At 48.3% G+C, this 27,518-nt stretch overlaps 1 protein-coding gene across 7 annotated transcripts in view; it reads left to right on the top strand.

Annotated features, from left to right (window-relative positions):
* si:ch211-225b11.4 (thyroid adenoma-associated protein homolog) overlaps positions 1-27,518 on the top strand; it is a 188,859-nt gene that overhangs the window by 116,547 nt on the left and 44,794 nt on the right. For all 7 annotated transcript variants that reach the window (XR_005460320.1, XR_005460324.1, XR_005460317.1 and 4 more), the window contains exons 19-23: positions 670-774; positions 8,013-8,210; positions 23,181-23,331; positions 23,485-23,728; positions 26,413-26,649. Coding sequence is in view for 1 of the 7 variants with exons in the window: in XM_038794198.1 (XP_038650126.1) it covers positions 670-774; positions 8,013-8,210; positions 23,181-23,331; positions 23,485-23,728; positions 26,413-26,649 (935 nt within the window). In the remaining 6 variants the exon portion in view is untranslated. The remainder of the gene's footprint in view (positions 1-669; positions 775-8,012; positions 8,211-23,180; positions 23,332-23,484; positions 23,729-26,412; positions 26,650-27,518) is intronic.

The following is a 27,518-nucleotide window of genomic DNA, read 5'->3' as shown; positions in this document are numbered from 1 at the left end:
AGCCCGCCTCCAGCTAATTAACACTACCCAAGTGGTCTTGCATAATATATTTGGTGGGACAACCAGATTGGCCAGCAGCTCTCAAGGACAGTACAGCCTCCCACCGAGGGGCAGAAGTGCCATTCTTGGCCTGTTTAGCTCACCGGCAGCACGTTATGGCACAGGGCGTGCTTGGTTTTGGTGCGTCGACCATGTCACAACCCCCGGAGCTCAAGCTGTTCTCGCTGACGCCAATTTCTGCACATGCGGTCATCCAGGCTTTCCCACCTGGCACACGATGTACATTCCACGTGGCTGAGGTGCCCTGGCAAGCCTCTACTTCCAGAAACATGTCCATGTCCAGCTATTCACCAATCAGCTCCTTCCACAGTTAAAACATCATTGAAGCTATTTTTCCGATGTTGCTTTTGTCATTGTTTTTTCTGGAGGCTCCCTCCCTTGCTTTCACCCCTTGGTTGCTGCAGCACTCAATCCCCACAACAGGTTCAGCACTGCTGCCCCCGAGTCACTTGGGGATCCAGTGAAATACCAAATACGGTTCAACAGCACCTACCAAAATGCTAAATGCAGCTATGTGGCGCCCACCGAGATACCAAACACAGGCACATGTGTCTGTAATCCACCGGGTTGTAAGTGTTTGACTTAACCAGTTTTACTGTTTATCTGCAGGGGGCAGTGGAAGGCTGCAGTGCTGGACTGACCAGGTTCTGTGCATCTCTTCTGAAACAACAGTCTCCAGAACTGAAGGCAATTCCCCGACAGATCCTGGATCAGGTACTTGAGACCCGCTGGCGGTGTGACACTGATGTACACATGTTCAAAACTTTTGATTTAGGTCAGTTTAAAGGCCTGCTCCCCAGGTATGGTGGCTCTTCCACAGACAGTTTGGAACTGTGAATGAGTGGAGATGGCAACAGCACAGGAACAGGCCCTTTGGCCCTCCAAGCCTGCCTAAACTAAAACCGTATCCACTTATGGTGTCCGTATCCTTCCATTCCCATCCTATTCATATGTTTGTCTAGATGCCCCTTAAATGCTGCCATCGTACCTGCTCCCACCACCTCCCCAGGCAGCGCGTTCCATGGGCTGGATTCTCCGCCGGCGGGATGCTCCGTTTTGCCGGCAGCCCAGGGATTTCCCGACGGCGTGGGGCTGCCCCACAATAGGAAACCCCATTGACTAGCCGGCGTAACAGAGCATTTGGCCGGTGAGGTGAACCTGAAATGTGGCGCAACGGGGTGGAGAATCCAGTCCCATATATTTACCACACTCTGTGTAAAAAAACTTATCTCACACATCTGTTCTAAACTTTTCCCCACGCACTTTAAACCTACGTCCTCTAGTACTTGAGTCTCCTACCCTAGGAAAGAGCATCTGACTATCCACAAATCCCTGCCAGTATCCCCTAAGCTTCGGGCATGCCCAAAACATATGGACATGGTTTGCTAACCCTCCACACACCTCACACACTTGTCCTCTATCCTGCAAAAATTGCTCATCCAGTCCACCGTCATGTGTGCCCGGTGAACCAGCTTGAATCGTATCAGGCTGAGCCTGGCACATGATGAGGATGTGTTGACTCTGCTCAAAGCATCCGCCCACAGACCAGCCTCTACCTCGCACCTAGCTCATCTTCCCACTTATCCTTTAGCTCATCTATTTGAGTTTCCTCCCACTCCATAAACTCTTTGTACATATCCAAAACCTTCCCCTCTTCCAACCCCGCTCTAGAAACTACCCTGTCCTGTATCCCCTGTGGCGGTAGGGGCGGAAGGTCAAAACTTGCCTTCGCACAAAACCCCTTATCTGCAGATATCGAAACCCATTCCCTCCTGGCAATTCAAACTTCTCCTCCTAATCTTCCAGACAAGGAAAGCTCCCATCAATAAATAGATCTCCCATCCTCTCAATCCCTGCTCTCTGCCACCTCCGAAAGCCCCCATCCAGCCTCCGTGGAACAAACCGGTGATTATCACAAATTGGAGCCCACACCAATGCTCCCTCCACTCTCATATGCTTATCAGGATTGTGACCCCCCCTAGTCTTAGAGTCCAACCCCAAATGGAATACTTGCCTGACCCACCCCTTCCTCAGTCAAGTCTGATCCGCAACCCTCAGTTGTAGCATTGGCACGTCCGTCTTCAATCTCCTCAAATGCGCAAACACGCGAGCCTTCTTGACCAGCCCATTCAGCCCTCTAATGTTCCATGTGATCAGCCCACCCCCACCCCTGCTGATCAACCATCACCCTTCTTAGGCCAGCCTCCAGCTCGCGTCCCGCGCCTCCTCAGGCCTGCCCTCGGGCACCCACCCATTTGTCTCCCAACAACACTGTCCCGTGTCAGCAGAGCAACTCCCCCCCCCCCCCATTAACAAAACAACAATCCCAACCTCCCCCCTTAGCAAACTTATCAGCTGCTCGTCCCCCCCACTGCGTTTCCGTCAGCGAGCCCGTCCAGCTGGCTTGTTAGCCCCCGCCCATGGCGCCGAACATCCTACCCCCTATTGTTCTCCCTCCCCACCGCTCGGACATACATATTCAAAACATCACAATCCCCAATAAACACAAAGAAGAAAACTCAACCCACCATCCACCCACAAGAACAAAGTTAACTCACATAAAAAACTGAGCAATGACCCAAAAGTTGATACAGAAAGCACGCCACATACAGCCCAAAACAAAAATAAATTTAACAGCCAGATACGGCATTATTGGCCCCCCAATTTCAATGTCCTCAATCACCAGCCTGTGTTTTGTCCTTAACAAAGTCCATCACCTTATCCGGTGATCCAAAGTCATGTTCTTGACCATCGTATGTGACCCACAAACGAGCTGGATACAGCATTCCAAACTTCACCCCCTTCTTGAAGAGGACCGATTTTACCCTATTAAAGCTCACTCTTTTGGCCAGTTCCAGACCCAAGTCCTGATAGATGCGCAGCTCATTGTTATTCCATTTGGAGCTCCGTGTCTGCTTGGCCCACGGCAAAATCTGTTCCTTATCCAGGAAACGGGGCATTCGCACCACCATCGCCCTCGGCGGCTTATTCAGGCGCGGCTTCCTCACAAGCGCTCTCTGCGCCCTGTCTACTTTCAAAGGTCGAGCAAACACCGCATCGGCCAGCAGCTTTTCAAACATGTGCACCACGTATGCCCCTGCGTCCGATCCCTCGATGCACTCCGAGAGGCCAATGATGCTCAGATTCTGACTGCGGGACCTGTTCTCCAGATCCTCCACCTTCTCCTGCAGTCTTTTCTGGTGGTCCCTCATCAGCCCCATCTCCGCCTCCATCGCGGTTAGCTGGTCCTCGTGCTCAGCCACCTTCTCTTCCACGTACTGGATCGCCAGTCCCTGGGCTTCTAGTCATTGTTCCACCCGATCAATCCCTGTCTTAATCGGGTACAAACAATCCCTCTTGTATTTGGTAAAACTCTCCTGTATAAATTTCACCAGCTGCTCCATTGACCACTGGGCTGCCAATCCCAGCTCCTGTATCCCCGTCATGTTCTCCTGTGCTGTAGATTCCACATCCTTTTTTTTTTGCCCGTCAATTTTTTCTTTTCAGACCACTTCCCGTCCATGTCTCCATAAACTGGTGGGGGATCCCCCCTCTCTGGTTTTGCCCGCCTCCAACTTTACCGATCAAATCCCACTAAAGGTCCCAAAAGTCCACCACGAGCTGGAGCTACCAAATAAGCGACCTCCTACTCCATGGCCTCCACTGAAAGTCGCCGGTCCTGAATTTTAATCAACTGAGATTTGAAAGCCTCCTACATGCCGGCTGTTGATTTTCCCTCAACCAGCCTCGCCCAATCAACACTCTCCAGATCCTGCCTAATGCTGTTGTAATTAGCCTTCCCCCAATCTAACACCTTCACCTGAGGACCACTCTTGTCCTTTTCCATAAGCAGTTTAAAACTTACAGAATTATGATTACAGTTCCCGAAATGATCTCCTACTGAAACTTCGATCACCTGGCTGGGCTCATTCCCCAGCACCAGGTCTAATATGGCCCTTTCCTGAGTTGGGCAATCTAAACAAATTCTGCTCCATCCATGTCTCCATCAAAAAGTGAGTCCCAGTCAGTATAGGGAAAGTTAGAATCACCCACCACAACAATACTCTTCACATTGAAACTAATGCACTTCAGCCCACTAACCCACCTGCGTTAACCAACCACTCTCTGCCTGCTCTTCCTCTTAATCTTACTGGCCTTATTCTGAAGCTCTCCCTCAGTTATTTCTCCTGCTGACCTGCTGCTCTGGTTCCCACCTTCCTGCCATACTAGGCAGTTCAATCTGTTTCTCTGCCTTCCACTTTTCTCCTTACTAGCAGTTGTTTCTGTCCCCTCATTACTACCTTCTGACTTCCTGCATTGGTTCCCATCCCCCTGCCACATTAATTTAAACTCTCCCCAACAACGCTGGCAAACAATCCCCCTCGGATATTAGTTCCAGTCCTGCCCAGGTGTAGACCGTCCGATTTGTAATGGTCCCACCTCTCCCAGAACTGGTTCCAATGTCCCAAAAATCTGAGGCCCTCCCTCCTGCACCATCTCTCAAGCCATGTATTAATTCTATCTATCCTGTCCTTCCTACTCTGACTAGCACGTGACACTGGTAGCAATCCCGAGATTACTACCTTTGAGGTCCTAGAGATAAACTTTTTAGTTTATCTCTAACTCCACAAATTCAGCATGTTGGACCTCATCCCATTTTTTACCTATATTGTTGGTGCCTATATGTACCACGACAGCTGGCTGTTCACCCTCCCTCTTTAGAATGTACTGCAGCCGCTCTGAGACATCCAGGACCCTTGCACCCGGGAGGCAATATACCTGTCTGGAGTTTCGTTTGAGTCTGCAGAAACGTCTGTCTACCTCCCTTACAATCAAATCCCCGATCACTATAGCTCTACCACTCTTTTCCTGCCCTCCTGTGCAGCAGAGCCAGCCATGGTGCCACGAACCGGGCTACTGCTGCCTTCCCCCACGGTGAGCTATTGCTGCCTTCCCCCCGTGAGCTACTGCTGCCTTCCCCCCCGGTGAGCTACTGCTGCCTTCCCCCCGGTGAGCTACTGCTACCTTCCCCCCGGTGAGCTACTGCTGCCTTCCCCCCTGTGAGCTACTGCTGCCTTTCCCCCGGTGAGCTACTGCTGCCTTCCCCCGGTGAGCTACTGCTGCCTTCCCCCCGGTGAGCTACTGCTGATTTCCCCGGTGAGCTACTGCTGCTTTCCCCCCGAGAGCTACTGCTGCCTTCCCCCCTGTGAGCTACTGCTGCCTTTCCCCCGGTGAGCTACTGCTGCCTTCCCCCGGTGAGCTACTGCTGCTTTCCCCCCGGTGAGCTACTGCTGCCTTTCCCCGGTGAGCTACTGCTGCATTCCCCCGGTGAGCTACTGCTGCTTTCCCCCCGAGAGCTACTGCTGCATTCCCCCCGGTGAGCTACTGCTGCATTCCCCCGGTGAGCTACTGCTGCTTTCCCCCCGAGAGCTACTGCTGCATTCCCCCCGGTGAGCTACTGCTGCTTTCCCCCGGTGAGCTACTGCTGCCTTCCCCTGGTGAGCTACTGCTGCCTTCCCCCCGGTGAGCTACTGCTGCCTTCCCCTGGTGAGCTACTGCTGCCTTCCCCCCGGTGAGCTACTGCTGCCTTCCCCCGGTGAGCTACTGCTGCCTTCCCCTGGTGAGCTACTGCTGCCTTCCCCCCGGTGAGCTACTGCTGCATTCCCCCGGTGAGCTACTGCTGCCTTCCCCCCGATGAGCTACTGCTGCCTTCCCCCCGATGAGCTACTGCTGCTTTCCCCCCGGTGAGCTACTGCTGCCTTCCCCCGGTGAGCCATCTCCTTCAACATTATCCAAAACGATATACCTGTTTTGGAGGGAGATGACCTGCACTGCCTTCCTACTCTTCCTCTGTCTGGTGGTCACCCATTTCCTATCTCCCTCCATGCTCTTTATCTGCGGTGTGACCAACTTGCTAAATGTGCTATCCACAACTCCCTCAGCATCATGGATGCTCCAAAGTGAGTCCATCCGCAGCTCCAGAGCCGCCAAGTGGTCTAACTGGAGCTGCAGCTAGACACATTTTTTGCACATGAAGGAGCCAGGTACAGTGGACACATCCCTGAACTCCCACATCGCACACAAGGAGCGTGACATGGGTCTGGGATCTCATGCCATGTCTAAACCCTTAAGTTAACTTACAGCAACAACTACAATGCCCAGAGAAAAATGAAAGGAAAATCTACTTGCCAATCACCAGCCAATCACTTACTTGCTGGTCGAGGAGACGAGTCTCGCTTGCCACCCTCTAGTACAGGGGTGGGAAAACTACGGCCTGCGGGCCGCATGCAGCCCTCCAAAGGACTTTATGCGGCCCACCAAGATCAAGTCATAAAAAAAATAATTTAAAAAAAAAATAATTTTCTTTTATTTTTTTTTATTTTTTAAAATTTTTTTATTTTTTATAAGGTTCATGGGGGGGGCTGTTGGGTTACTGGTATAGGGTGGATACGTTGACTTGAGTAGGGTGATCATTGCTCGGCACAACATCGAGGGCCGAAGGGCTTGTTCTGTGCTGTACTGTTCTATGTTCTGTATGAGGCGCCCAGAATCATAACCGGGTGAAGCGCCATTTTTGAAAAGTAGAGAAAAAGAGGGCTAAAGGCAGGATGCCGCCGGGGGAAGCGCTGAGGTATATGCCGCACGCTAATTGGTTACAACCGGGACTATTAATTAATATACTATGCGGCCCTTTAAAATTGTGAATTTCTGAATGTGGCCCTTGCACGGAAAAGTTTGCCCACCCCTGCTCTAGTAGGTGTGAGAAGAAAAAGAAACAGAAAACAAAACTCTTACTTTACAAAATGTAACTCAGAATCTACTCCGGTGAGCCGAGGAATGAAAGGGTTAAGGGCACGAGTCACCTGATTTATAGAGAACCACTTACCTTCTCAGACTGCAGTCTGGATTTCTCCTGTTCAGCTCTGTTCCCGATATGAAGGGCTTCCCTGCTAGTCACCAGTCAGCTCCCTCCCTTGTAGTCACCTGCAGCAGGGCAAGGCCACTGACTGGAAATTTGAGTGTAACAAATCAAGGGTTAAAAGGCCCGATTGGCACGGCCGTGCCAATCGGGCCCTCAGATGCCCCAAACGGGCATCTGCCGCCCGTTTCATGACGGCAGCGAGCAGGTGTGTTTGCTGTCGTGTTGAAACGGGCGTGAAGGCCCGGCTGCGCGGCCCATCGGCCTCTGAGAATCGCCGCTTGCCGTAAAAAACGGCGAGCGTCGATTCGTGGCGTGGGTCGGGGGGGCGGAGAATAGCGGGAGGGCGTGAAAAATGTCGGGAGGCCCTCCCGCTATTCTCCCACCCGGCGTGGGGGGCGGAGAATCGCGCCCCCTGTGTTCCCCAACATTTCTGTTATCTTATTTGTGTATCCATCTGAATACAGAATCAAAGTATATATTTAGTTGGTCAGCCATTTGTTTGTTTCCCCTTATAAATGCCCCTTTTTCTGACTGTAAGGGACCTACATGTGTCTTCACATACCTATAAAAACTTTTCACAGTCAGCTTTGATGTTCCCTGCAAGCTTACTCGTGCACTCTATTTTCCCCTTCTTAATCAATCCCTTAGTCCTCCTTTGCTGAATTCTAAACTGCTCTCAATCCTGTTATTTTTCTTGGCCAATTTGTATGCATCTTCCTTTGATCTACTACAATCTCTAATTTCTCTTGTAAGTCATGGTTTGGCTATACAGGAATGAACAATTGTTGCAGTTCACCCATGCGCTCCTTGAGCATTTACCATTGCCTATCCACCATCATCCCTTTAAATAACGTTTCCAATCAATCATAGCAACTCTTACCCCATTGAACCTACCGTCCCCCAATTAGTTATGCTCGCCGTGAATTGTTTTTTGTCCTTTTCCTTAGCTAACCTGAAACTTCTGGGTACAATGGTCACTAGGCCATAAATCAATTGTTTGCTACATCTTTCTCTTTCCAATTACATCCAGGGTTTATCAGATCTGCAGGGTCCTCGGAGCAGTTCAATTACCCGGAGGGCGGCTGGATTGCCCATGTTGCTGCTGTGTGTGGTGACGGGGGAGGAGAGCAAGTCACAGCCTCTGCTCCACTATTGCATGAAGACATTATTAGATATTGCGAATCTTCCTCTGTCCAGCGACTGGGATCAAACAATCGATCTCCCTCAGGTCAGTATCAGCGATAACTATATGCAACCCAAAAAGGAACCAGGGATTTGGAGTTAAGGACAGTGTGCCAAAGTAGTTGAAAGTGGGTAGCAGAGTCCCACACTTGTGTGAATGAAGTACATTCTAACTTTCCTCCTGAATGGTGTAATTAGTTCTCCCTGTCCTAGTGAAATAGTTTATTTTTATCTACCTTATCAATTCTTTTCAAAATTCTAAAACTTCAATCAATTACCCCTTGTTTTTGGACCACTTCTGACCACTGTATGTCAATGATTTGAATGTAAACAATTTCCAAATTTGCAGATGGTCTCAAAATAAATGAAATGAAAATCGCTTATTGTCACGAGTAGGCTTCAATGAAGTTACTGTGAAAAGCCCCTAGTCGCCACATTCCGGCGCCTGTCCGGGGAGGCTGGTACGGGAATCGAACCGTGCTGCTGGCCTGCTTGGTCTGCTTTAAAAGCCAGCGAGGTATGGCTAGTTTATATATCTTCAGACCAAAGGAAACTATAAAGGGACATTGATAAGTTGGAGAATGGACTAAAACCTATCATAGGGAATTCAATGTCAGTAAGTGTGAGGGAGTAGGCTTGTGCTGTGAGGGTGCACAGAGATCTGGGGACAAGTTTACACAACATTAAAATCATTTTGGGTTGCTAATACTAACAAAGTAAAGCTAATGAAATTCTTGATTTTATCTCAAAGTGTTTTAAATATAAAAGCCAGAAGGTAATGATGAGCCACTATGAAATCTTACTAAGTCTTCAATTAGGGCACTTGTGGGCAGTGGTGGCTTCTACCCATTTTTAGGAAGGATATTCAAGGAATAAAGAAGGTACGACATGGATTCACTTGAGTGCTACTTGGCATTAGGAAATACAAATAGGAGAGCTTTAAGTATTGAGTCATTTTCATTGGAACAGCATAGGTCACAGGGCAATGCAAGAGAAACTGGTTAAAACGATGAAGGGATGGCACAAGGGGAGGATAGAACATATGAATGGGATTAAGTCATTCAACCCCTCAATCCTGTTCCTCCTTTTAATGTGACCATGGTTAATCTGAATCTTAAATCCATCCACCTGCTTGTCTCCATGTCACTTGGCCATAAAAGTCTAATGCTCTTGGGTCTAAAATGGTTCATTGAACCCACAGCATTTACAGTTTTTTTTGAGAGAGTTCCATATTTCAACACCGCTTGTGTGAATGAAATGAAAAATGAAATGAAAATCGCTTATTGTCACGAGTAGGCTTCAATGAAGTTACTGTGAAAAGCCCCTAGTCGCCACATTCCGGCGCCTGTCCGGGGAGGCTGGTACGGGAATCGAACCGTGCTGCTGGCCTGCTTTATAAGCCAGCGATTTAGCCTTGTGAGCTAAACCAGCCCCAATAATAAAGTATATTCTAACTTTCCTCCTGAATGGTCCAGTTAGTTCTCCCTGTCCTGTTGAAATAGTTTATTTTTATCTACCTTATCAATTCTTTTCAAAATTCTAAAACTTCAATCAATTACCACTTAACCTTCTGCATTCCAGGATATATACAAATAGGTCTGGATTTACATACAGTCATAGAAACTCTGGATCGCCCAAACTTGCAGGGGCAGGACAGATCCCACTTTCATTGTAAGGGAAAGGGGCAGGGTTCAAACATTAGAGAAACATAAACACAGCCGAGCCATTTGAACTCCGTGCTGAGTTCAAACATATCCCAATTTCACTTTAGCAAGGGCCTTAACCCACACTGTAGGAGCGATGAATTTTTAGAGTAGACGTAAATGCTCCTGAAGGGCGGAGAAGAACTGTAGAACTGTCATAATGTGAAGCTATTTAGATCCCCAGCTCTTTAAAAAGCAACAAAAACAGCCTGCTTGCTTCATTGAGAGGTAAAAGAAATTATGGGCGGGATTTACCGACCAACCATCGCATGTTTTTCAGCGGGTGAGGCGGCCCGCCAACAGAATTTACCAATCCCGCCTTTGTCAACGGGATTTCCCCTTGTCGCTGGGAAACCTGTGCACCAGTGTTGGACCAGAATATCCTGGACAAAGGATGATAATCTTTATTATTGTCACAAGTAGGCTTACATTAACGCTGCAAAGAAGTTACGATGAAAATCCCCTAGTTGCCACACTCTGGCGCCTGTTCGGGTACACTCGGAGAATTCAGAAAGTCCAAATTACCTAAGTGTGGTCGGGGATGGCATGAATTGTATTAAGTTGGCCTTGGAGTCTGGAAGAGGCTTTGGGGGTAGGTGGATTTTTGGTAGTCTATGGAATAAAATATTATTGGGAGTAGATAGGAATGTAGAACCTAAAACACAAACAGATCAACCATGATCTCATCGAATGGTGGAGCAGTGTTGAGGGGCTGAATGGCCTTCTTCTGGGCCTATTTTGTATATTCGTATAAAAAAAAAACCTCCCATTTAAAACTTTAAAATCCCCTCAAGTACCCCTTTGGTTATTATTACAGTAATAACCAAATAATCTGATTTGTGATGTTGATTGAGATTTAAAAAAATACTGACCAGCACATCTGGTTTAACTTCCCCTGCTCTTGGATAATGTAAATATGACTCAATTAGGACAGTAGTGAAAACCTGTCAGAATGAGAAGGCAAAGGGTTGAGTGAGGAATTATAATCATTCGAGATTCAGTCAGGGAAGGAAAAAGGGGATGAAGTGATCATAGAACGGTTACATGGAGGTGTTTCTTACAGTCATAGATTTTACAGCACGGAAAGAGACCCTTCAGCACACCACGTTCACGCCGACCATCACCATCAGTGCTGGGTCTGTCAAGAACTGCACAGCTAGCCCCACTCTCCTGCCTTTTACTCATAGCCCAGCAAATGTTCGGTCTGAAGATAATTATGCAGTTTTCCTTTGAAAGCTCAAATTAAATGCCCCTCAACCACACCCTGGGGCAGTGCATTCCAGAGCCTAATCTCTCGCTATGGAAGAAGGTTTCATCTCTTGCTGCCTGTCACCTTAAATCATTAAATCAATGATCCTTCCAGTAACGGGAACAGTTTCTCTTTATCTACTCTGTCCTCATGACTTTCAATGTTTCTTCACATTCACCAAGAGAACAGCCCCAGCTTCTCCAGGTTTATCAGTATAACTGAAATTCCTCATTCCGGGAACCATTCTCATGAATATTTTCTGCACCTTCTCTAATACTTTCACATCCTTCCTGAAGTGTGGTGACCATAATTGGACAGAATATTCCTGTTAAAACTGAGTCTGTGCTTATCATCACTTCCTTGCTCTTGTGCTCTATTCCACGATTTATAAAGCCAAGGATCTTGTATGCCAAATTAACCACTCTCTCAACCTTCCTCCACATTCAAGAATTTGTATACATGTACCCCCAGGTCTCTCTGCTTCTACACCCCCTTTAGAATTGTAGCCTTCATTTTATATTGCCTCTCCTTACTCTTCCGATAGAAAATGATTATTGCCTCACTCTACCCTGATGGCCTTCCAGGTTTTATTTTCCTCAACTATCTGTCCAATTTTCTTTTAAAATCATTGATTGTCTCCCCCCCCGCCTCACCACCCTCATGAGCATCGAATTCCAGGCCATTATTACCTGCTGCATAAATAGTTTGTCTTCAAAATCTCCCCGGCATCTCTGACCCCAAAACCTTGAGCCTGCGTCTTATAGTCCTTCTACCATCTGATAGTGGGAACATAGAACATAGAACATAGAACACTACAGCGCAGTACGGGCCCTTCGGCCCTCGATGTTGCGCCGACCTGTGAAACCATCTGAAGCCTATCTGACCTACACTATTCCATTTTCATCCATATGTCTATCCAGCGACCACTTAAATGCCCTTAAAGTTGGCGAGTCTACTACTGTTGCAGGCAAGGCGTTCCACACCCCTACTACTCTCTGAGTGAAGAAACTGCCTCTGACATCTGTCCTATATCTCTCACCCCTCAATTTAAAGCTATGTCCCCTCGTGTTGGTCATCACCATCCGAGGAAAAAGACTCTCACTGTCCACCCTATCTAACCCTCTGACTATCTTATATGTCTCTATTAAGTCACCTCTCAGCCTTCTCCTCTCTAACGAAAACAACCTCAATTCCCTGAGCCTTTCCTCGTAAGACCTTCCCTCCATACCAGGCAACATCCTAGTAAATCTCCTCTGAACCCTTTCCAAAGCTTCCACATCCTTCCTATAATGTGGTGACCAGAACTGCACGCAGTACTCCAGGTGTGGCCGCACCAGAGTTATGTACAGCTGCAGCATGACCTTGTGGTTCCGAAACTCAATCCCCCTGCTTATAAAGGCTAGCACACCATATGCCTTCTTAACAGCCCTATTAACCTGGGTGGCAACTTTCAGGGATTTATGTACCTGGATGCCGAGATCTCTCTGTTCATCTACACTACCAAGAATCTTGCCATTAGCCCAGTACTCTGCATTCCTGTTACTCCTTCCAAAGTGAACCACCTCACACTTTTCCGCATTAAACTCCATCTGCCACCTCTCAGCCCAGCTCTGCAGCTTATCTATGTCCCTCTGTATCCTATAACATCCTTCAGCACTATCCACAACTCCACCGACCTTTGTGTCATCTGCAAATTTACTAACCCATCCTTCTACACCCTCTTCCAGGTCATTTATAAAAATTACAAACAGCAGTGGCCCCAAAACAGATCCTTGCGGTACACCACTAGTAACTGAACTCCAGGATGAACATTTGCCATCAACCACCACCCTCTGTCTTCTTTCAGCTAGCCAATTACTGATCCAAACCGCTAAATCACCTTCAATTCCATACTTCCTTATTTTCTGCAATAGCCTACCGTGGGGAACCTTATCAAACGCCTTACTGAAATCCATATACACCACATCAACAGCTTTACCCTGATCCACCTGTTTGGTCACCTTCTCAAAAAACTCAATAAGGTTTGTGAGACATGACCTACCCTTCACAAAACCGTGTTGAGTATCGCTAATCAACTTGTTCTTTTCAAGATGATTATAAACCCTATCTCTTATAACCTTTTCCAACATTTTACCCACAACCGAAGTAAGGCTCACAGGTCTATAATTACCAGGGTTGTCTCTATTCCCCTTCTTGAACAAGGGGACAACATTTGCTATCCTCCAGTCTTCCGGCACTATTCCTGTCGACAAAGACGACATAAAGATCAAGGACAAAGGCTCTGCAATCTCCTCCCTGGCTTCCCAGAGAATCCTAGGATAAATCCCATCTGGCCCAGGGGACTTGTCTATTTTGACATTTTCTAAAATTGCTAACACCTCCTCCTTTTGAACCTCAATTCCATCTAGCCTGGTCGACTGAACCTGAGTGTTCTCCTCGACAACATTGTCTTTCTCCAGTGTAAACACTGACGAAAAATATCCATTTAATGCTTCCCCTATCTCCTCTGATTCCACACACAACTTTCCACTACTATCCTTGATTGGCCCTAATCTTACTCGAGTCATTCTTTTGTTCCTGATATACCTATAGAAAGCCTTAGGGTTTTCCTTGATCCTATCCGCCAACGACTTTTCGTGTCCTCTCCTCGCTCTTCTTAACTCTCCCTTTAGGTCCTTCCTGGCTAACTTGTAACTCTCAAGTGCCCTAACTGAGCCTTCATGTCTCATCCTAACATAAGCCTTCTTCTTCCTCTTGACAAGTGCTTCAACTTCCTTAGTAAACCACGGCTCCCTTGCTCGACAACTTCCTCCCTGCCTGACAGGTACATACTTATCAAGGACACGCAGTAGCTGTTCCTTGAAAAAGCTCCACATTTCGATTGTACCCATCCCCTGCAGTTTCCTTCCCCATCCTATACCTCCTAAATCTTGCCGAATAGCATCATAATTGCCTTTCCCCCAGCTATAATTCTTGCCTTGCGGTATATACCTATCCCTGCCCATTGCTAAAGTAAACATAACCGAGTTGTGATCACTATCACCAAAGTGCTCACCTACATCTAAATCTAACACCTGGCCGGGTTCATTACCCAGTACCAAATCCAATGTGGCCTCGCCCCTTGTTGGCCTGTCTACATACTGTGTCAGAAAACCCTCCTGCACACACTGCACAAAAACTGACCCATCTATAGTACTCGAACTATAGTATTTCCAGTCAATATTTGGAAAGTTAAAGTCCCCCATAACAACTACCCTGTTACTCTCGCTCCTGTCAAGAATCATCTTTGCAATCCTTTCCTCTACATCTCTGGGACTATTCGGAGGTCTATAGACAACTCCCAACAGGGTGACCTCTCCTCTACTGTTCCTAACCTCGGCCCATACTGCCTCAGTAGACGAGTCCTCAAGCGTCCTTTCTACCGCCGTAATACTTTCCTTGATTAACAATGCCACACCCCCCCCTCTTTTACCATCTTCTCTGTTCTTACAGAAACATCTAAATCCTGGAACCTGCAACAACCATTCCTGTCCCTGCTCTACCCATGTCTCCGAAATCGCCACAACATCGAGATCCCAGGTACCAACCCATGCTGTAAGCTCACCCACCTTATTCCGGATGCTCCTGGCGTTGAAGTAGACACACTTCAAACCAGCGTCCTGCTTGCCGGTGCCCTCTTTCGAACTTTTAACCCTATCCCTGACCTCACTACTCTCAACATCCTGTACACTCGGTCTACAATTTAGGTTCCCATCCCCCTGCTGAATTAGTTTAAACCCCCCCGAAGAGCACTAGCAAATCTCCCTCCCAGGATATTGGTACCCAGCTTTTCTTTGTTTCTTTCATCTAAACCTGTCATAAGTTTGTACACATCTATCAGATCACTCTTCACCTCTTTTTCCCCCAAGGGGAACAGCCACAACTTCTCCTATCTAACCTCTTCCCTGGAACTATTTTGGTAAAACTCCTCTCAAGAATTACATCCTTCTTTAAGTGCAGAGACCAAAACTGGATGCAATACTCACTTTGCAGCGTAACCAGAACTTTATAAAGGTTCAACCTAATTTCCCTGCTTTTGGGCAGCACGGTGGTGCAATGGTTACCACTGCTGCTTCACAGGGCTGAGGACCCGGGTTCGATCCTGGCCCCGGGTCACTGTCCGTGTGGAGTTTGCACATTCTCCCCGTGTTTGCGTGGGTCTCACCCCCACAACCCAAAAATGTGTAGGTAGGTGGATTGGCCACGCTAAATTGCCCCTTAATTGGGAAAGAAAAGAATTGGGTACTCTAAATTTAAAAAATAAATAATTTCCCTGCTTTTATCCTTAATGGCTCTATTTATGAAGCCCAAGATCTCAGATTCTTAGCTAACAATTCTCTCAATTTATACTGTCATCATCAAAGATCTGTGTGCATGAACCACTAGGTACCTCTGTGCCTGCTCACACTTCAGAATTATGGCATTAAGTCTATATTGCCTCTTCCTATATCTTGTTCCAAAATGAAAGACCCAGATTCCTCAGTATTAAATTCCATCTGTGAGACTTCCGGTTGCGGCAATGCCTGGGTAGGTCGCACATTCTGCAGCTCCTGCCGAAAACTGACGTTTGGGCCCTTTTAAGGAGCCCCAGCGGCACTTGGTTGACGATTCCCGGTGTGGGAAGACGGCAGTGAAGTTCCCCCAGCACTGTATGGAGTGGACCAGGAGCGATGCGGTCAAAAAGGGGGCATCAGAGAAGAGAGGAGAAAGGGTGCGAAAAAGCAAGCTGGCGGCAGGCGGAGACCAGGCAGCGTGGGCTCAATGGTCCCGAGAGCAGCAAGAGTTTCTACGAAGTTACTTTGCGGCATTGAAGGCAGAGATGTTGGCCCCTATGAAGGCGTCGATAGAAAGGCTGGTAGAGAACCAGAGGATGCAGGGGACAGCGATTAAAGAGGTGCAGCAGAAGGCCTCTGATAACGAGGACGAGATCCTGAGCCTGGCAGTGAAGGTGGAGGCGCACGAGGCGCTCCATAAAAAGTGGCAGGAGAAATTCGAGGATCTGGAGAACAGGTCGAGAAGGAAGAATTTGTGAATTCTGGGTCTCCCTGAAGGTGCGGAGGGGTGGGATGCTGGGGCGTATGTAGCTACGATGCTGAGTACGCTGATGGGCGCGGGAGCCTTCCCGAGGCCCTTGGAGCTGGATGGGGCGGACAGAGTCCTGGCGAGGAGACCGAGGGCGAACGAGCCGTCGAGAGCTGTGGTGGTGAGGTTTCACCGTTTCACTGACAGGGAGTGCGTCTTGAGGTGGGCGAAGAAGGAGCGGAGCAGTAGGTGGGAGAATGCTGAAATTCACATTTACCAGGACTGGAGCGCAGAGCTGGCCAAGAAGAGGGCAGGATTCAATGGGGCCAAGGCGGTTGTCCACGGAAAGGGGGTGAAGTTTAGGCTCTTGCAGCCCATGCACTGTGGGTCACATATCAGGACCGTCACCACTATTTTGATACGCTGGCGAGGTGTGTACCTTTATCAAAAATGAGAAGCTGGACTCAAATTAGTGGTCTGTAGCATGTTTTGAGGGATGTTGTGGAGTGGGAGAGGGTGATATTTGTGTTTCTTTTCTTCTCTTTTTTTTTCCTGTGCGGGCGCTGATCTGGGAGGGGTTGTTCCCCGCGTTCGGTGGGGGGGGAGAAGGGGCCGGGAACCCTGGACCTCTGTGGATGGGGGTGAGGTCGTAGAAGAATGGAGCTGCGCAATAGAGGGCAGGGTCAGCCCGGACTGGGAGCGCGGGTTTTTCTTTTCCCGAGGAAAGAGAGGGGGCGGGGCCGGACGCAGGGAGGTGCTATTGAACTGGAGTCCACATTGGTTTGCAGGGGGTGTTGGGAAGGGGGGGGGGGGGGGGGGGAGGAGAGAGACTTGGGTTTTAGGCTGGAATTCTGCGGGGATCGGTGGTAGAGGCGGGAGCGGCCGGGGTCAGCAGGAGTCAGCTGACTTACGGGAGTGCAATGGGGGGAGTAGGGGGGGGGGGTCAAGCAATTGCTTGGCCGGGGGTGGGGGCTGTTGAGGGGGGTGGGTACCGGGTTGCTGCTGTATTGACCGAGGGGGAGCTGGAGAGGGTACCGGGTTGCTGCTGTATTGACCGAGGGGGAGCTGGAGATAATAGGGAGCGTTGGGGCAGGGAGCCAAAAAAGGAGATGGCTAGTCGGCGCTGGGGGGGGGGGGAGGGGAATGTGAGAGGCCTAAATGGGCCAGTAAAGAGGGCCCGGATATTTGCACAGTTAAAGGGACTGAAGGCAGACGTAACCATGCTACAGGAGACGCACCTGAAAGTTGCAGATCAGACCAGGCTGAGGAAGGGATGGGTAAGGCAGGTCTTTCACTCTGGGTTGGACGCGAAGAACAGGGGGGTAGCAATTCTGGTGTATTGTGGCGGATAAAGGGGGCCGTTATGTGATGGTGAGTTGTAAGCTGCAGGGGGCCCGGGTGGTGCTGGTGAATATATATGCCCCAAATTGGGACGATGCAGGGTTCATGAAGCGGATTCTAAGTTGGATCCCGGATTTGAAGGTGGGGAACCTAATTATGGGGGGGGGGGGGGATTTCAACACGGTACTGGACCTGGCAATAGATCGGTCTAGGTCGGGTAAGAGGCCGGCTGCGGCCAAGGTCCTGAGGGGGTTTATGGATCAGATGGGGGGAGAGGATCCGTGGAGGTTTGCTAGGCCAAGAGCGAGGGAGTTCGCCTTCTTTTCCCACGTGCACAAGGCCTATTCACGGATAGACTCTTTCGTGGTGAGCAGGGCACTGATCCCGAGAGTAGATGGGACGGAGTATTCGGCCATCGCGATTTCGGATCACACCCCGCATTGGGTGGAGCTGGAGTTGGGAGAAGAGAGGGGCCAGCACCCGTTGTGGCGCTTGGACGTGGGATTATTGGCAGATGAGGAGGTCTGTGGGCGGATCCGGGGGTGTATACAGAGGTATATGGAGGCCAATGACAATGGGGAGGTTTCGGTGAGTGTGGTCTGGGAGGCGCTGACGGCGGTGGTTAGAGGGGAGCTGATCGCCATCAGGGCTCACAGAGAGAAGAGGGAGAGGGATAGATTGGTTGGAGAGATACTTAGGGTGGATAGGAGATATGCGGAATCCCCGTGGAGGGGATGTTGAAGGAGCGCCGGAGCTGCAAACGGAGTTTGACTTGTTGACGATGGGGAAAGCTGAGGCCCAGTGGAGGAAGGTACAAGGAGCAGCGTATGAATATGGGGAGAAGGCGAGACGGATGCTGGCGCATCAGCTGCGGAAGAAGGAGGCGGCTAGGGAAATTGGGGGAATCAGGGACAAGGGAGGGAATACGGTGCGGAGTCCAGTCAGAATAAATGAGGTCTTTAGGGATTTTTATGAGAACTTGTACAAATCAGAATTGAATTTTATAGGAAGTTTTCGGAACTGTTGGCTCCGTTGCTGTTGAGAACTTTTAACGAGGCGGGAGAAAAAGGATGTCCTCCCCCGACGATGTCGAGAGCTCTGATCTCGCTTATTCTTAAGCGGGACAAAGATCCGCTACAGTGTGGCTCGTATAGGCCGATTTCACTCCTTAATGTGGATGCCAAGTTGTTAGCGAAGATCCTGGCCACTAGGATTGAGGATTATGTCCCGGGAGTGATACATGAGGATCAGACGGGATTTGGGAAGGGCAGGCTTTTGAATGCAAATGTGTGGAGGCCCCTGAATGTGATTATGATGCCCTCAGAGGGGGGGGATGCAGAGGTGGTGGCGGCTATGGACGAGCAGAAGGCCTTTGACCGGGTGGAGTGGGAGTACCTGTGGGAGGTGCTGGGTAGTTTTGGGTTTGGGGAGGGGTTCATAGGGTGGGTTAAATTGCTATACCAGACCCTGGTGGCGAATGTATCGACGAACCGGTTGAGGTCAGAGTACTTTAGACTATATAGTGGAACGAGGCAGGGGTGCCCTCTGTCCCACCTGCTGTTTGCTTTGGCAATTGAGCCATTGGCCATGGTGCTGAGGGAATCTAGAAGCTGGAGGGGTTTGGTCCGGGGGGGGGGGGGGGGGGGGGGGTGGAAGAGGAACACCGCGTCTCACTATATGCGGATGATTTGCTTTTGTATATTAAGGACCTGGTGGAAGGGATGGGGGAGGTTATGCAGACCCTCGGGGAGTTTGGAGACTTCTCGGGGTATAAGCTTAACGTTGGGAAGAGCAAGCTCTTTGTGGTGCATGCTGCGGGGCCAGGAAAAGAGGTTGGAGGAGCTGCCGCTCAAGATGGTGGAGAGGCTTTTTTGGTATTTGGATATCCAGGTGGCCAAGAGTTGGGGGGTCTTGCATAGGCTCAATCTGGCATGGCTGGTGGACTAGATGGAGGAGGACTTTAAGAGGTGGGACATGCTTCCGCTCTCCCTAGCAGGTAGGGTGCAGTCTGTCAAGATGACGGTCCTCCCTAGGTTTTTGTTTGTGTTTCTGTGCCTGCCCATCCTCATCCCTAAAGCCTTTTTCAAGTGAGTGAGCAAGAGTATCATGGGATTTGTGTGGGCCAATAAGACACCGAGGGTTAAAAGACTGTTCTTAGAGCGCAGTCGAGGGAGGGGTGGGTTGGCGCTGCCAAATCTGTGTCGCTACTACTGGGCAGCAAACGATGATTCGTAAATGGATGATGGAGGGAGAGGGGGCGGCATGGAAAAGGCTAGAGGCGGCGTCTTGTGTAGGTACTAGCCTGGGGGCACTGGTGACGGCACCGATGCCGCTTCCGCCGGCGCGGTATGCCACGAGCCCGGTGGTGACGGCAACGCTGAAGATTTGGGGGCAATGGAGGCGGCACAGGGGGGAGACGGGGGCCTCAGTTTTGTCCCCGATACGGAATAATCATAGGTTTGCCCCAGGCAGGACAGATGGTGGGTTCCGAAGCTGGCACCGGGCGGGAATTAGGAGGTTGGGGGATCTATTCATTGATGGGACTTTTGCCAGCTTAAAGGCACTGGAGGAGAAATTCGGGTTACCCTCGGGAAATGCCTTCAGGTACATGCAGGTTCGGGCATTTGTCAGGAAGCAGGTAGGAGAATTTCCGTTGCTGCCTGCCCGAAGGATACAGGACAGGGTGATTTTGGGTGTGTGGGTCGGAGAGGGTAAGATCTCAGAGATCTTTCCTTTTGTTTTCTTTTCCTTTTTGAAAGGAGCGCTTGCCCTATTTTGTTTTGAGTTGGGTGTTAATTTGTTAAACTGTTTATCGTTTAGAGCAGGGGTGGGCAAACTTTTCCGTGCAAGGGCCACATTCAGAAATTCACAATTTTAAAGGGCCGCATAGTATATTAATTAATAGTCCCGGTTGTAACCAATTAGCGTGCGGCATATACCTCAGCGCTTCCCCCGGCGGCATCCTGCCTTTAGCCCTCTTTTTCTCTACTTTTCAAAAATGGCGCTTCACCCGGTTATGATTCTGGGCGCCTCATATAGAACATACAACATAGAACAGTACAGCACAGAACAGGCCCTTCGGCCCTTGATGTTGTGCCGAGCAATGATCACCCTACTCAAGTCAACGTATGGGCCGCATAAAAACCTTTGGCGGGCCGTAGTTTGCCCACCCCTGGTTTAGAGGGTTAAGTTGTTCTGTTTGGTTGGCATGTTTTCTCTTTCTATTATTTTCTTTTTTGGAGTGTTCTGTAAAACTTTTTGAAAAACTTTAAATAAATACATTTTAAAAATAAATTCCATCGGTCACTTGTCTGCTTATCGGACAGGAGATACAGAAGTCTGAGAACACGCACGAACAGACTCAAAAACAGCTTCTTCCGAGCTGTTACCAGACTCCTAAATGCCCCTCTTATGGACTGACCTAATTAACACTACACCCTCAATGCTTCATCCGATGCCATTGCTTATGTAGTTACATTGTATACCTGTTATTGCCCTATTATGTATTTTCTTTTATTCCCTTTTCTTCCCATGTACTTAATGATCTGTTGAGCTGCTCGCAGAAAAATACTTTTCACTGTACCTCGGTAAACGTGACAATAAACAAATCCAATCCAATCTATTTTGCTAACCATACTCAGAGCCATGTTAGAATCATAGGGGCAGAACAGTGGTTAGCACTGTGGCTTCACAGCGCAATGGTCCCTGGTTCGATTCCCTGCTCAGTCACTGTCTGTGCGGAGTCTGCACGTTCTCCCCGTGTCTGCGTGGGTTTCCTCCGGGTGCTCCGGTTTCCTCCCACAGTCCAAAGACGTGCAGATTAGGTGGATTGGACATGCTAAATTGCCTTAGCGTCCAAAAAAATGGTTAGGAGGGGTTATTGGGTTACGGGGGTAGGGTGAAAGTGAGGGCTTAAAGTGGGTCGGTGCAGACTCGATGGGCCGAATGGCCGGCACTATATGTTCTATGTTCTGTATGTTCTATATTCTAATCCCTACAGTGCAGAAGGAGGCCATTCAGCTTATCGAGTCTGCACTGACCCTCTGAAAGAGTCCTCCACCCAAGCTCACTTCCTCGCCCTATTCCTATAACCCTTTAATTAACCTACGCATCCCTGGACACTAAGTGACCATTTAGAATGGCCAATCCACCTAACCTTTACATCTTTGGACTGTGGGACGAAACCGGAGCACCCGGAGGAAATACATGCAAACACGGGGTTAAAGTGCAACCTCCACATAGACAGTCACCCAAGGCCAGAATTGAACTTGGGTCTCTGGCACTGTGACATGTGCCGTCCCCGTGACATTGCAACTGACAGAATTATGGTCACTATCCGCAAAATGCTCACCCATTGACACTTCGACCACTTGCCCGGCTTCGTTTCCTAGAATTACCTAGAATTGCTCCATCCCTAGTAGAACTGTCTATGCACTGGCACAAAAAGCTATCCTGGATGCACTTAAAAAAGTTTAACCCCGTCTAATCCTTTCACACAAAGGCGAGTCTTGTTAATAATGGCAAGGTTTAAATCATAGAATCCCTACGGTGCAAAAGGAGACCATCCGGCCCATTGAGTCTGCACTGACCCTTTGAACTATCACATGACCTAGGACTAATCCCCTGTTCTATTCCTGCAACCCCACCCTAAGGGGCAATTTAGCATGGCCAAATCACCTAACCTGCACATCTTTGGACTGTGGGAGGAAACCTACTGCAATTGATTGGTATCCTCACTTGTTTCCCTCATCTCCATGTTTGGTATCATCAGCACATTTTGAAATTTGACTCTGCATTCCAATATCTAAGTCACGATGTTTAAAAGCAGTGGTCCCTGACCTTTGGGAACATCACTGTCTACCATCCTGTAGTCTGAGAAATAACCATTTGCCACACTTGCTGTTTTCTGTTCATCAACTATTTTTTTTCAACCTAACTGGCCCTCCTATCTCAGATAATCCTATTGCACCTTGAATGGCTCGATTAAACCTGCCTTCACTACACCCTCAAGGATTCTAGATCCCAACCACTCTCTGCTGGAAAATGTTTCGCCTCATGTCCCCATTGCTTTTGCCAATTACTGTACATTACATCTGTGCCCTCGTGTGATCCCTGCACTAGTAGGCACAGTTTCTCACTGCCTCATCTCTACAGACCCCTCATGATTTTGAATACCTCTGTCAAACCTTGAATATTTATATTAACCGTTTCTTATACTCTTTCTTTGGTTCTTTTTTCCTTTCCCTTCTGAACTGATTAGTGTCACGTGTTCACGTGACAATTGAACAACGAAAGAGACTGCTTTGACAATGTGCCGTAACTTCTATGTTTTTCCACATACAGTAAATTACAGGTGAATCTGATGGAATAGTTTGGATGGTTTACGTACAGAATAGCAAATACTTCCAACTAAGGTAAACAGTGAAATCTGGTCTAGGAGTTCAATGTTTCTGTATAGAATAACAGATTCCTGGGATAGACTTGCACATTTGAATCTAATCTAGAGATTCTAATTGTTTACATGTAGAATGACAGATATCCAAGCGTAATGGACATGCTGGAAGCTAATCAAAGGATAATTCTCTTCCTGATATCACTTTTGCCTGATTATATTGTGCAATGGCCTGATTCCTGCTGTTTATCTGCTGATCATGTTTTTCAGGTTTGTTCAGTCCACACATTGCAAACTCTAACTCGGAGCTCGGTTCTAGGATCAGCTGTATTAACATACACCAGCAATATGGCTACCCTGTGCCTGCGAGGGCTTAGCTCTGGCTGCTGGGCCATGCGAAATGCAGCCATTCAACTTTTCAGTAAGTATTGTGCTGTTACTTTCTGATTGGGAGTCTTTTCTTTGGGTAAAACATCCTTCTTCCTCTCATCACTCTCTGTCCTTCTCCCAATCTCTGTCCTTCTTTCACTCTCTGTCCTTCATCCACACTGGATTTGTACCTCCTTCCTTACAGGTACTTTGACCTCTCGTATATTGGATCAGAAGCCTAGCCGAGATGGCTCATCAAAGAGCGGGGTGACATCGTGTGCATTCTTCATGCACCATCCAGATCTGAAGAGTCTACTTCTTAAAGAACTGCAGTGTGCGACAAGCCAAGACTCTGTCCCTGAGGGAGGACAGCTTCACCTCTATCCCTCGCTCCACCCTGTTCTCACTTTATTGGCGAAACTTCAACCAAGTTCAGATGACACAAATGGGTAAGGGAGTGTTGCAGTCAGATATTTGCTGATCCTCAGTGTGATATTTCCTGATCCTCAGTGTGATATTTCCGGATCCTCGGTGAGATATTTCCTGACCCTCAGTGTGATATTTCCTGATCCTCAGTGTGATATTTCCTGATCCTCGGTGTGATATTTCCTGATCGGCAGTGTGATATTTCTGGATCCTCGGTGTGATATTTCCTGATCGGCAGTGTGATATTTCCTGATCGGCAGTGTGATATTTCCTGATCCTCAGTGAGATATTTCCTGATCCTCAGTGTGATATTTCCTGATCCTCAGTGAGATATTTCCGGATCCTCAGTGAGATATTTCCTGATAATCAGTGTGATATATCCTGATCCTCAGTGAGATATTTCCTGATCCTCGGTGTGATATTTCCTGATCCTCAGTGAGATATTTCCTGATCCTCAGTGTGATATTTCCTGATAATCAGTGAGATATTTCCTGATCGGCAGTGTGATATTTCCGGATCCTCAGTGTGATATTTCCTGATCCTGAGTGTGATATTTCCTGATCCTCAGTGAGATATTTCCTGATCCTCACTGTGATATTTCCTGATCCTCAGTGAGATATTTCCTGATCCTCAGTGAGATATTTCCTGATCCTCAGTGAGATATTTCCTGATCCTCAGTGTGATATTTCCTGATCGGCAGTGTGATATTTCTTGATCCTCAGTGAGATATTTTCTGATCCTCAGTGTGATATTTCCTGATCGGCAGTGAGATATTTCCTGATCCTCAGTGTGATATTTCCTGATCCTCAGTGTGATATTTTCTGATCGGCAGTGAGATATTTCCTGATCCTCAGTGAGATATTTCCTGATCCTCAGTGAGACATTTCCTGATCCTTGGTGTGATAATTCCTGATAATCGGTGTGATGTTTCCTGATCCTCAGTGTGATGTTTCCTGATCCTCAGTGAGGTCTCTCCTGATCTTTCTCTTTTTTCTACCAAAATTAATCACGTTTGTCGGCATTAAATTTCATCTGCCTCTTGTCTCCAATTCCACTAAACTCTGTACCTTTTCCAAGTTCTACTCTCTCCTCCTTACAGTCTCAATACTTCCAAGTTTTGTACCATCGCAAATTTTGAAATTGTGCTCCATACACCAAGGTCCAGGTGATTAATATAAATCAGGACGGTCAGGTGTCCCAACACTGACTCCTGGGGAAGTCCACTATAAAACTTCCTCCAATCCGAAAAACATCCATTAACCATTATTTTATTTCCAGCCAAATTCATGCCCTTGTTGCCACTGTCCCCTTTATTGCACAAACCATGGGCGAAATTCTCCGCCCCCCACGACGGGTGGGAGAATAGCGGGAGGGCCTTCCCGACATTTTTGCTGCCCTCCCGCTATTCTCCCCCCCCCCCCCCACCCGCCGAAGTCCCGACCCGAATCGCTGCCGCCGTTTTTTTACGGCCGGCAGCGATTCTCAGCTGTTAGATGGGCCGAAGTCCCAGCCCTTTACGCCGTTTTTACGAACGGCAAACACACCTGGTCTTGCCGTTCGTAAAAACGGCGTGACTAACTCGCTATTAATAATCATGGCACCGATTGGCACGGCCGTACCACGGCCGTAAAAAGGGTGCCATGGGCCCGCGATCGGTGCCCACCGATCGCGGGCAGCGGGCCCAATGCCCGCGCACTACTTGTCCTTCCGCCGCCCCGCAGTATCCATTCGCGGGGCGGCTGAGGGGCAACCCGGCCCGCGCATGCGCGGGTTTCGCGCAAAAAACGCGATGACGTCACCCGCGCATGCGCGGGTTGGAGTCTTCCAAACTGCGCATGCGCGGCTGACGTCATATGACGCGTCAGCCGGCGCTAACTCCGGCAAGCGGGCTTAACGATTTTCGTTAAGCCCGTCTTGCCGGAGCCTACGGCGTCGGGCTGCTAGCCCCGACCGGGGACCAGAATCGGTCCCCGGTCGGGAAGGGGCGCGCTGCCGTAAAACCCGCCCGGGTTTTACGCCAGCTTTACGATTTCTCCCGTTTTGGGAGAATTGCGCCCCATAACTTTGCTCACAAGTCTGTTGTGCAGCACTTTATTAAGTGCCTTTCAAATGTTCACCACATCAATAGTATTGCCCTCATCAACCCTCTCTGTTGCCTCATCAAAAATCTTCAGCAAGTTAGTTAAATACAATTTTCTTAAATAAATCTGTGCCGGCTTTCCTTAATTAAACTACTTTTGCCCTAGTGACCATTAATTTTGTCCTGAATTATCGTTTCTAGAATTCTTCTAGAAACCAAGGTTGCATTGATTGGGATTTAGGTGCTGGGATTATCTTCACACCATTTCTTTCAAAAGCGGTGAGTTTTTGTAATTCTCCAATCCTCTGGCACCACCCCGGGTTAAAGGAAGAGTGAAAATGAAGGCCAGTGTCTCTGCAATTCCCATTCTCACTTCCTTCAGTACCCTTGAATGCATCTCATTCGGTCTGGCACCTTATCATCTTTAAATACAAATAGCCGATCCAGTACCACCTCCTTTTCAATTTTAACCCTTCAAGTGACTAAATTACCTTTTTCACTATGAGCTGGGCAGGATCTTCTTTGGTAAAGACAGATGCAAATTATTCATTTAATCCCTCAGCGATGCCTCCTGTGTAAATCCCCATTCAAATTAAGTAAATTCACTATTTTGTGTGTTCTCCTCAGTGATTGCTCCAGATTTCTCCAACCTTTGTCCCAACTGGCAGCCAATCCAATTCACAGTGTGCGTGTGATGTCTGCAAAGGCTCTTGTTGCGTTGGTCCCACTCTTGGAGTACGGCAAGGTCCTAGCAGCATTAATTGGAGATTTACCGCTTTGTGGCAACACTACATCCCACAATATCCTCCATGGACAACTGCTGCAGGCAGAAGCACTCATGGGAGCTGGACTGGAGACAGGCTGGTGAGTCAATCGATTTACGCAAACAATCCACCTCAATGCCAAGTCCATAATCGCACCGCTCAGAAAATAGTTCAAGGAACCATTCCAGCTTACCTGATACTCAGAACTCTAATGCTTGCTCAATGCTAAGTTTTATACAATAAATATTTTGACAAGAATGATATTGCTTTTTGCAAGTTAGTAGGCAAAGAAAGAAAATAGTTACAACAAACTAAAAAATGGATTTAGAAATATAAATAATCTCTACTGAGAAATGTAGGTTGTGCATCAGGTCTGCAGTATTTAGAAGTTGTGGATGGTGAGGTTCTCTAAAGTGAACACATCTCCAGGCAATATCTCTGCTTCCTCTTTTCTCTGACAGAGACATTCAGCTGGAGTGTGAGTAGGAGACCCTCAGACACATAAAGGCAAGGGACAAGCCTCTGGATTTCAGTTATATGATAATAATCTTTATTAGTGTCACAAAGTAGGTTTACATTAACACTGCAATGAAGTTACTGTGACAATCCCAAGTCACCACACCACAGTGCCTGTTCGGGTATATTGAGGGAGAGTTCGGAATGTCCAATTCACCTATTAAGCACATCTTGCAGGACTTGTGGGAGGAAACCGGAGCACCCGGAGGAAACCCACGCAGACACTGGGAGAATGTGCAGACTCCACATAGACATTGACCTAAGCTGGGAATCAAACCCAGGTCCAGAGAGGTGCACGTTCAGAATGGGGTTGGTGTGGACACTAGTGTGCAGAGTAAGGAAAACCCAGGTGAAACGGAGAATAAGGATCCATAGAAACTAATCCTACCCAACAATTGCAATGTTCCTATTTCCTGTGAGGATAAAATCTGCCGGAAGAACAACCAGACACAA

Source organism: Scyliorhinus canicula, chromosome 1 (assembly GCF_902713615.1).
Source record: "Scyliorhinus canicula chromosome 1, sScyCan1.1, whole genome shotgun sequence".
Taxonomy (NCBI): Eukaryota; Metazoa; Chordata; class Chondrichthyes; order Carcharhiniformes; family Scyliorhinidae; genus Scyliorhinus; species Scyliorhinus canicula.
The sequence above is the reverse complement of the archived record's forward strand: the minus strand, read 5'-3'. Positions and strand labels throughout refer to the sequence as shown.